Source organism: Cynara cardunculus, assembly GCF_001531365.2.
Source record: "Cynara cardunculus var. scolymus isolate 2C chromosome LG 3, CcrdV1, whole genome shotgun sequence".
Taxonomy (NCBI): Eukaryota; Viridiplantae; Streptophyta; class Magnoliopsida; order Asterales; family Asteraceae; genus Cynara; species Cynara cardunculus.
In genome coordinates this window covers 25,707,478-25,718,921 of record NC_037530.1, presented here as the reverse complement: position 1 = coordinate 25,718,921, position 11,444 = coordinate 25,707,478, and the positions used below count along the sequence as shown (strand labels likewise).

The following is an 11,444-nucleotide window of genomic DNA, read 5'->3' as shown; positions in this document are numbered from 1 at the left end:
TACTGAGTATGCCAGGGTCGTGAAAGGATATTTTGTTGCATGGGCCTAAAATTTCAAACTAGGTCCAAGAGCAAACCCACTATGGAAATTCAAACCATTGTTGACCTATGCATAGTGGATTAGAGACTCGTACCTTCCCGAAATGCCTTAGGGATGTTGATAACCATAAAGATAGTGATTTTTTTTTTATATTTTGAATTGATGTTTAGCTTGGGATGTTTTTGCTAGCTGATACTTAGAAGATTATTTAGTAATCCAAAATTTTGATAACTATAGTAGACTTATGTATTGATTGTCTCTCTTTTGAAATCCTTAATATGAATAATAAATTATGGCTTTGTGGTTTGAAATGGTGGTAGTCGTTTTTTTTCTTTTTGTTTTTTCAATGGTTGAATGTATTTAGTATTTGGATTTTTATATCACGCTACTGTATTCAGTATGGTATCACGTGGATCTGCAAGAAATGCCACTATCGGGGAGGGAGTATTGTGTTTGTCAAGTCTTATGGGAACTGGGCAGATCCATTGACCAAGCCTCTGACGAGAGACTAGGTAGGGTCAACTACCAGAGTCATGGGTTTGAAACCACATAGAATAAGTTAGTGATGGAAACCCAACTTGAACATAGTGCTCCTATCTACGAAGTTTAAAGAGTATCAACAAGTCACTTAACTGATAGAAGGTATTATCAACTGATAAGTCCATGTAAGGTGAAAGATAGTGTGGTGTTGTCAAGAACGAGGATGAGTCAATCTCTTAACAAAGTTTAGAGACATCTTAGATGATATAGAACTTTGCCTATATGACTTGAAGGTGGTGCCGCCTCAAACGAAGAGTAGTGGTTCCTCTTCTTGTAAGTCATGAAATAGGGTTTAGCGCATGACCATATTCGTGCTCAGTGAGAGAAAAAGAATGATAGATGATGTGTGTAAGTAAGTCGGAGTGTTAACAAGATTCAAGGTTTAAATTCTAAGGATACCATTGAATTAATCCCTTCTTGCACACTTACATCAAACAGGGTTTAATGTCAATGTCACCACTGTACATTATCTGCTATGAATGTCAGAAAACTTTCCAACCTGGTGAGGAATTGTTGGAAATTTTAGTGAGGTTCGAAGTTTATCTTCCATCCCACATTGGTAGTTAGACAAGCATTCGAGAGGTTTATACGGCTTTCTTTCTAACTGGGCTTTGAACTAATTGGTAAACTCATGGGGCGGGTCATGAGTGGAAGGCCCAACACATATGCACGTGCATGGCCGTGGCCGAGGCCGCGAGCACGGGATTCACGAAAGTGGCGCGAGCAGTTGCACTTTGCACTTCGCATGCAACATCGGAGCAGAAGGAGCCTCGCTCCGAGATCTTTTTGGTATAAATTAGAGAGATAATTATTTAGTAGAGGATTTTACGATCTGTCTTATTTATATTTATAAAAATTGGATAACTCAGATTAATTGAACATGTGGAAATCAGTTAGAGACTTGGTCTCTATCTGATCCAGATTTTGAGGGATAGTGGGCATGATCCTGGGGTGGTTAACCAGTATGAATACTGGGTTAAACCACCTCATATCATACTGAGAATATCTTCTTGCGCTCTCTCTCTCGAACCTATGCCAGAATCTGTTCTCTCTCTCTCTCTCTCTCTCTCTCTCTCGTTTTTCTGCTAAAAATAGTGTGAAAATACCAATCTTTTATGCATCCTCCTGCCATTTTGTTTCGTTATCAAAGCTATTGATAAATGAAACACAATACTTCATCAAATCCTAGGGCTTTGTGACTTGTAGACTCACAACATACAAGAGCGATTGTATAAAACCTTTAAGGACAGGTTTTAATTTTCGTGTGCAATATTTATTTCCATTCACTAAGTGAACAACTCTACTTCTACTCCCTTTTTTCATTAAATCTATCACGGATGATGGATTCAATCTGTAACGCATTTTTCGATTTAGGGTGTTTTGGATTCCGGATATTAAAGTTACATTATTTAATTATAAAGTTTTAACTTTTATAGTCGTTTGGAACAAAGATTTAAACTTTATTAATAAAGATTAAAATTTTATTGGTTTTTATCTAACTTTGATAATTTTTTCAACAAAACTAGGTTAACAAAAGAACTTACCACTATATATATAATGAGAATTTTATCTTGTATTTCATTATATTTCTCTATAGTTATTTACACAAATTCAAATATGAAGCTTAATAAGTTGTAATTATGCAAAATTTACTTGCAATATTGAATTTTAAGTAATATCCATTAATAATAGGCAGCACTTCATGTATAATACATAGTTTTAAATTTTTTTATGAAAACTTTATAATATAGTGTGTCTGTGTGTGTATATATATATGTATATATATATGGGCAAGTTCATTTGTTAACCCAAATTATTGTATTAACTTTATTAACCAATCTTGTCCATTGATCTTTGAAATTTGTGCCTAAGATCATTCACGACATAAAGTGTAAATAATTGCATATATAGACAAGGTAATATAAGTGAACAATATTTACAAGAGAGATTTTGGGAAAAGATTTTAGTTGTCCATTAATGACAATGAGATGTTCTGTAACCGCTCATTAATGACAATTAGATGTTTTATAACTGTCCATTAATAACAATGTAACTATCAGGGAATTAATCTCGTCATCAAATCAAAACCAACAACAATATCATCGACACCAGATTCTTCTGCAGTTTTTTTTATTAATGGTTCATATGTGAACAAGTATTCGATATTTATTGTAATTGTTAATGTGTGAACAAGGGTGTATATGGAAAAAATTCGTAAATGTCACAAGTATCCATATATGTCAATCTGTGTTTGTATTTGACACAAGGGTTCGTATATGTCAATTTGTGTTCGTAATTGATACAAGGGTTCATATATGTTAATCTGTGTTTGTATTTNTTTGTGTTCGTAATTGATACAAGGGTTCATATATGTTAATCTGTGTTTGTATTTGACACAAGGGTTCGTATATGTCAATTTGTGTTCGTAATTGACACAAATGTTCATATATGTCGAGTTGTGTTCATATGGTTGTACGAATGTTTATATATGTGAATTTGTGTTCATATGGTCACACATGTTCATCATTTTTCGTATGTTCATTTGGGTCAATATGTGTTCATATTTATACCAACTGTACAAATGGGTCAATTTATTTTCGTAATCGACACAAATGTTCATATATGTCAATTTGTGTTCGTAATTGACACAATGGTTCATATATATCGAGTTGTGTTTATATGGCTGTAAGAATATTTTCATATGTGAATGTGTTCATATGGTCACACATGTTCATCATCTTTCGTATATGTCAATTTCAACGATAATGAAAACTTTACTACTGAGTTTACTCCACCAATTACAAATTCATAAACATTAGAGATTAAAAATCAATATTAAAAAAATAACAAGATTAATAATAAGTACCCTTGTCATTAATTTTATGATTTTGTAACTCCCAATTAATGATATAGGAGTTAAAAGAAAATTACATATGTATCTTTGTCATTAAATTCTAAGATGGATATGAACCTAATACTAAGATGGATTGTGATTGATTGAAAATAGTTAACAAAGTTAACACAATAGTTTTGGTTAACATTTGAATCATGTTCTCTCTCTTTCTATATATATATATATATATATATGTGTGTATATTTTGGTTAAAAGTATAAAAGTTATATAGAGTTGAAAATGTGCAAGTACGTATTTCGGTTTTTTCATGTATTTTTTCACGTCGTGTAAATTGGATTCCCGTTTTAAGTATGTTCATAGTTGGTTCCCGAAGCTTGATTGTATATATTATACCATTATCATGTCTTAATGTTTCAATTTGATAAAATTCTATATAATTCAAGAAATATGTTGAGACTGGCATAGACGGATCCATGCTTTGCCTTTTGGGGGAGTTCAAGATAACCCCATAAAAGTCTAAAGAAAATGTATGCATGTGTTTTGACCCCATAGATTTTTTTTACCCCAATTTCCTTATTAATTTTTTATATTAATTCTGAATGTTGAAATTGTTAGGTTCAAAGTTTATCGGTTAATGTATAATTGTTACATTTTTGTTAACTATTAATAGTTAAAAGGTTTATTAGCTGATGTCAAATTTATAGGTTTTTGTTGTCAAGTTAAGATTAGGGTTTGTAAGCGGATGACTAAATGTTAATTTGAATGATATTCTTTGAATGGAGCATCCTGATAAAAAAAGGATTAACGAGACACATATATTTAAGTAAAGGACACTTAAATTCCGACCCATCATCAAAGAATTTGGATCCCTCAATGCTTGTTGGTGTTCCATATAAACTAGTCATAGACCAACCCACCTATGTAATATGCAAAGCTCTTTTAGAAAGAGAATTAGTGTTTCACATATTATAATTAGTGTTGTAAATGAATCGAACATTAAATGAATTATTCGTGAACCGTTCAATAGAAAGTTCGTTTATGTTTGTTTGTTTATTTAATAAAGTAACGAACATAAACACATTTTTTGTTTGTTTAGTTAGATGAATGGACATGAACAATGATCTCATTCGTTCTTTTACCCCTCGTATTCGTTCGTCGGTTTGGTTAAGTTAAAAGAACGAAAACAAACAAACCTTTATTCAGTTCACTTATAATCCTAATTCTAAGTTGGTATCAGAGGAGGCGTCCGGCAACCTAACCAATCTCGTACCTAAATAAATGAGTAAAATTAGGTCAATTTGAGGAAGAAGGAAATTTCCATTTTCTGGGTTTGTGAGCCCTGGAAAAATGAGGATGTATGCATGGATAACGTCGATTTCAAACCAGCAAAGTCAATGGAATAATTAAAAACATGATTAAACACTCATAAGGTCGTAGCCGCATGTGCACATTAAACCGTCCAATCGAAACTGATCCCTAGAAGGGTTTTAAGCAGCTTCTGTTCCCATGAACACCTTGCTTTCACAGCAATCAAACATCCCAATTCGATTCATATATATATATATATATATATAATTGAATCATTTGGAAAAGAAAGCTGTAAACAAGAGGGCTGGTGTGCTGACGCGTTTGTATCGTGGGCGTAGATATAGGATTCAAAGTACTTGCACATCGCCATTGATGGTCAGTCCAGATACCTGTTACTTGCAATCTACGTCAGCTTTAGGCTACACCTCCGCCGTCGTCACCGGCCGTCAACTTCCCCACTAGTCTATAAAAACACTTTGCACTGAAACCTAAATGATTGTTGATATCACCCTACTCAAAATTAACACACACACACGCACACAAAGCAGTAAGTGAAGTCGATCTGGTTGTCGGTGAATCATGGCATCATCTAACGGTGGTGTTCCGCCGGGGTTCCGGTTTCACCCCACCGACGAAGAACTGCTTCATTACTACTTGAAGAAGAAGATTTCTTTTGAAAAGTTTGACATGGATGTCATTAGGGAAGTCGACTTGAACAAGATTGAGCCATGGGACCTCCAAGGTAAACCCTTTTTCTTCTTTTCATTTCTTGTTTTCATTTTAATGGCGTCCATGTAATCAAACGAATTTTCTGCCATAATTTTATAGAGAGATGTAAGATAGGGTCAACGCCTGAAAATGAATGGTACTTCTTCAGCCATAAGGATAAGAAGTATCCTACCGGATCGAGAACGAACAGAGCGACAAACGCTGGATTTTGGAAAGCAACAGGACGAGATAAGTGCATCCGTAACACCTTCAAGAAGATCGGTATGAGGAAAACCCTAGTTTTTTATTGCGGACGAGCTCCCCATGGCCAAAAGACCGATTGGATCATGCACGAGTATCGCCTTGAAGATGTCGAAGATCATCATGATCCTCTCAATCCCATTCCGATCTCTACTTCCGTAAGTTGAATCTATACTCTTCTTTCTAGTTCCACAGATTAATCTATATTCTTCTTTCTTGTTCCACAGATTAAATGTTTGCGTACATCTTATCCTAAAAACTTTCCTTTTCCAATTAATACCAATGAGTGAACAACTAATAATTACGTGTATTCTTTTATATATTTGTAACTTGTCTCTTTAATAGGAAGATGGATGGGTGATTTGTCGGGTGTTCAAAAAACGAAACCTATTCAAGATAGGGGGAAACGAAGCATCGGGTGGTAGCGGCATAGGGTCAGAACGACACAACACCACCACGAATCAACCTCGTTCCTTCCCATACGGCCAAGACCATCATCAGTATTTACCATACCATCAACCACAAAGCTTCGATTTAGGCCTCAATTACACTCATCAATACCCTCACCTCGTCCCTACCCACAAGCCACTTGGATATGGTTTCTTGAATCTACCCTCCGAAGATTCGCCAATTGTGGTCAAACAACTAATGTCGAACCCTAGAGAATGTGATAGTGGAAGCTGTGAGAACCAGCTCGATATAGGGTACCATGCTTGTGAGCCTGGTTTAGAAGTCGATACGTGTGAACCAGCTCAAAGCATGGTTAATGCGAATTTAAGACAAGATCAAACGTTAAACGAGTGGGGGATGATCGATAGGCTTGTAACTTCACATCTTGGTCAGCCGAACGAGGATGTCAATTTAACGAAAGGGGCGTTGAGATATCGAAATGATGCAACGCCATCTTCATCTTCGATGCAAGAGATCAACCACCTCTCGTTGCGGGGAGAGGACTTCTGGGGGTACGAAAAATAGCTCGATGATATACATGTCTCATGTTGATCTTCTTTAAAACAATTAAACCAAAGCATGGATCGAAACGAAGATGACTCGGGACTTATGAAACGACAAACAATTTGATTCCAGTAATTATTTTGGGTTCATCTCCATTGGAATTGGCATGATTTCGTAAAAAATTGAATATTATTTCTATTTCAATGTATATTTATTTTTAATTCCATGTATAACATTTTTTATGGTTTAGACAATCTCTTTATTGTTGTATATCGGGGAAAATTCAAAAAACAATCAATAGAATTTCTAAAATCTATTAAATAAATTCTTGGATCTTTAAGACTTTTGAAAACCTGTTAAATACATATTTATGACAAATAAATTCTTATATTTATAAAATCATTAGTAATTCCAAAACTTACAAAAGTTATATCTAAAGTATAATAAATACACACACACATATATATATATATAGAGAGGTTGGTTATTATAACCCTTGACATTTGTGCAACCAATACAACTCAATCTCAACCGTCCATTTCATTTGATTAATATGTGATTTCATAGAAGTTTTGACTGTTTCCTAATATAAAGTATTGATCATAATTAATGAACCATATTCATCTTCCATAAATATTCAAATCATAATAAATAAACTCTTATTATTTTCATAAATATCTCAATTTATTGAGTTGCATTGGTTGTACAAATGCGATGAGTTGTATTTGAAACAAACTCTGTCTCTCTATATATATATATACATAGGGAAGGGTTCAAACGAGAACCTTTATGATTTACGCGAATGCGATAACAATCTATTAACCCCATATTGTGATAACAATTAAAATAAAGATTTTTGAAATTAAAATTGGAATTTAAAAAGATTCAAAGAAAATTGAGATTCAAAAAGATAATAATGAAAATCAATATCATAAAATGTTAAGCACGATTACACGATCACATTATAATCCTTAAAATTAGAGTGATTATCCTTATCTTTATTAGGTATCGATTAAGAAGTTGATTTCAGTGATTAGTTTATCACACATTTATCACAACGATTACTGGCGAAATCGATTAAACGATTTTGTATTATATGGGTGTGATAATCATGTGATATCAATATCACTCAATTTGATCACGGTTTCGATGGGTTAGGTTAGACATTATCACAACGATTTCGGATGGTTTCGATATGTTAGGTTAGACATTATCACAACGATTTCGGATGGTTTCGATAGGTTAAGATTAGACAATCACACATTTATCACAACGATTACGGGCGAAATCCACTAAACGATTTGGTGTGATATGAGTGTGATAATCATGTGATATCACTATCATAACAACGCACTTGATTTGATCATGGTTTTGATCGGTTAGAGTTAGACAATAACACATTTATCAAAACGATTACTCATGGTTTCGATAGGTTATGGTTACACTCGATTGATCATTGTTTCGATAGGTTATGGTTACACTCGATTGATCATGGTTTCGATAGGTTATGATTACACAATCACACAATTATCACAAGGGAAGAGAAGAGTTTATCACAAGAGAAGAGAAGAAAATGGAAACGAACGTGCAGAAAAAAAAAGATAATTATAGTTAATTAAAATCAAATAAAAATCTTAAAAATAACTTAATTACATTAAGGCCCTTATTAATTTATTTATATTTAATATAAGTTAATTTATTAATTAAAAAAGTTTGAGGTAATTAAGTTGTTCTCACGTTCTCGTAAATCACATATATAAGTTGAGCCAAACTATAGTAAAAATAGCACAAAAGTATACCAAAACTTGCACAAAAAATACCAAAAGTTGCATCAAAATATATATACTAAAAGTAGCACCAAAATTGTGCCAATATATGCACTAAATATACCAAAAGTTATACTAAAATATGCACTAAAATATTCCAAAAGTTGCGCCAAAATATAATAAATTAGCACCAAAATATACCAAAACTTGTGCAAAAATACATACCAAAATATGCAATAAATATACCAAAAGTTGCACCAAAGTATACCAAAATTGCACCAAAATTGCACCAAAATATGCTCAATTAATGTCTGATCTATATTAAGTTGAAGGCCATGGCATGAACTGGTCTTCACTTGCATCTCTAATCTATTTCTAGTTGAGATACAACCATTTGAGTTTTCTCTAACTCTTCTTGAAGTCCAACAACAATCTCAACAATCCTAACTCAGGATATCTTTAATGATGAATATAAAATGTAAGTACTATCATTAAAAATAAAATGTTATTAAATCTGAAAAATAAATAATTACTTGCCCCAATAAAATGTTATTCATCCACATCGAACTCAACATCGTCAATCATGTTTACATTACTAAGCTTATTTAAAAATCGATCATGAATTGTTTTGTTTAAGTTGGTTACATCATCCTGTGATTCCCAAAATATCAATCAAATCAGATAATCTTCAAAGTAGAATCAATAGTAGAGAGAGATTTTCACCAAAGCTTAAATGTATTTCTTGAGAGAATGATAACAAAATGATTAACAACACTAAACTGAAATTAAACAACTAATCTCCTATTTATACTAAGAGAACATTAACTTTAACTATTACAAAATAGGAGAAACAACTTGAATACAACATATCAACATAGTATTGAACCCAACATTCTCCCCCTTTGGATTCAAGTACGAGAAATAGTGAATCTTGACTTTCTTATCCCCAGATGCGTTTCAATCCTTCTCAAAGCACTCCATTATTGCAATTTATCATCCAACAGGTTCAAAGCACTGATTAGAAAATACCTTTCTTTTGGACTCATTCTATCTTTTTTCGCGGCTTTATCATTATCGGCTTTAATCTTCTCAAGAACCCGACGCACCATCTTAATCGTACAGTCACAGTACTTATTCAACTTACTGAATCTCATAAATCTTTTTATTCTGCCTGTAGCATCATAAATCACTCCAAACTCCGGATCTTTAAGAATGATGTAGAGAGGATAGCCTTCAATGTCTTCAAGGTCTTGATCTGGTCTTTTCAAACTAATAATCTTCTTGCTACCTTCAAGGCCCATTTGAATATCGACGACCATCGACACTTTGACACGGCTCTTCAAAAATCTTGTTAGCTCTCATTTCCTTAAATGTAAAAGTATAGAAAAAGTAAACTGCGAGTATTGACAGAAGATGATCTGTCACAGAAGACCACAGAGGACCAACAGCAGAAGATGATCAAACGTTCAAGTCTCAAGTGACAGAACCTCTGTCGTGTCTCACAGAGGTTCTGTAAACTGGTCCTCTGCAAAGACATTGTTACAAGTCAAAGACGACAGAACCACTTTCGTGTCTCACAGAGGTTCTGCAGCATGTCTTCTGTATAGATCTTCTTTAGCTGTTTTACTTAGGTTTATTAGCTGCWCGTGMTTATCACGTGTTCTTGTCTGTAATCTGCTTTGATCGAACGACTTAGATTAATTTACTTTTAGGTCGTGTCAGGAAACGGTTACTTGCTTGTATAAATAGTAGCGTAGGCCTTTGTATTTCAGTGTGCTTCCAGTATTGTAATTGTTAACATTTTCATCTATTGAAAATCATTTGAAGCCTTCTCTTGTGTTCTTCAATCGTCTTCCTTGTGTTGTTTATTGATTTCTACTTTGGTTGATTATTATTATTTCCGCTGCATTCTCACTGTTAAACAGATCATCCAAGTAAGTAATCTTTACCAAGAATCTGAGTTAATCGATCCTAACAATTGGTATCAGAGCAGGAATCAAATTTTAATTTTATTTTTTCTGTTCTTGGTATTCATCCTTTGTCGACTCTAGAACACACAGTCTTCTTCTCCAAGTTTACTCTGTTTTTCACTGTTCTATCAATKTTCTCCTATTTTCCTCTTGWTTTTTCTTCTATCAATRGCGAATACGGCCAATGCTTCATTCATGAGTACGGGTTCACAGTCTAAGCCTCCAACGCTCATTCGTGAGGAATTTCCTCAATGGAAAATCCGAATGGTGAGTTTTCTTGAAGGTATTCATCCCAGGATTTGCGAATTCCTGTACAATCCTCCTTACGTCCCAATGAACCTCATTCCAAGAGTTTCTGCAACTCAAACTACACCAGAAATACCTGAACATTATGAGCCTCATCCCGAAGCTAACTGGAGTGACGAAGACAAGGTAATCGTCGAATTAGGGAACAAATGTAAACAGTTGTTAATCATGGCTATTCCTAACGACATCTTCAAATGCATCGATCACTATCAACTGTCCATGGACATATGGGCAGAACTGGAGAAATTAATCAAAGGTGGAAGGAAGACGCTAAAGAACAATCATTCAATTTGCATCGATGAATACTACAGCTTCAAGGCCAAAGAGGGTGAGTCTCTTACGGATACATACGCTAGACTAAACACACTGATTAGCAACTGTAAAAGGTATGGTATCCCCAGAACCACAGAGGAGAACAACTCACTGTTTCTGAAGAGCCTTGAGGATGAATGGTCGATTATTACAATGTCCATGAAGGCCATTCTAGATCTCGAGACATGGACGTTAGCAGACTTGTTCGGATCTCTCAAGAGTCAAGAGTCCCAAGTTATGCAAATGAAGAGAAATCTAGGTGGCCCTCTGGCTCTAGTTGCAGAGGAYKDRTGCTCCGGCAAGGGAAAGGAAGGGAAGGAGGTGAAGAAGGAGAAGAAGAAGAAGAAAATGGTGTTGATTGCTGACAGTGACCAGAGATCTGAAGAAGAGGAGATCTCCATGAAGGAGATAATGAAGACTCTTGCG

At 34.3% G+C, this 11,444-nt stretch overlaps 1 protein-coding gene across 1 annotated transcript; it reads left to right on the top strand.

Moving 5' to 3' along the window:
- The first annotated feature begins 5,320 nt into the window (after window positions 1–5,320).
- Window positions 5,321–6,685, top strand: LOC112510574 (protein BEARSKIN1-like). The gene is made up of 3 exons (XM_025116038.1): window positions 5,321–5,483; window positions 5,570–5,868; window positions 6,056–6,685. Exons 1-3 carry the CDS (start codon window positions 5,321–5,323, stop codon window positions 6,683–6,685), a joined length of 1,092 nt encoding a protein of 363 aa, XP_024971806.1.
- Window positions 6,686–11,444: the final 4,759 nt, after the last annotated feature.

Excerpts from the sequence above, each read along its gene's own strand:
- LOC112510574 (XM_025116038.1), top strand. The coding sequence starts at position 5,321 with ATGGCATCATCTAACGGTGGTGTTCCGCCGGGGTTCCGGTTTCACCCC. Across the intron at positions 5,484-5,569 it reads TGAGCCATGGGACCTCCAAG|AGAGATGTAAGATAGGGTCA; the intron begins GTAAACCCTTTT and ends ATAATTTTATAG. Across the intron at positions 5,869-6,055 it reads CCATTCCGATCTCTACTTCC|GAAGATGGATGGGTGATTTG; the intron begins GTAAGTTGAATC and ends TCTCTTTAATAG.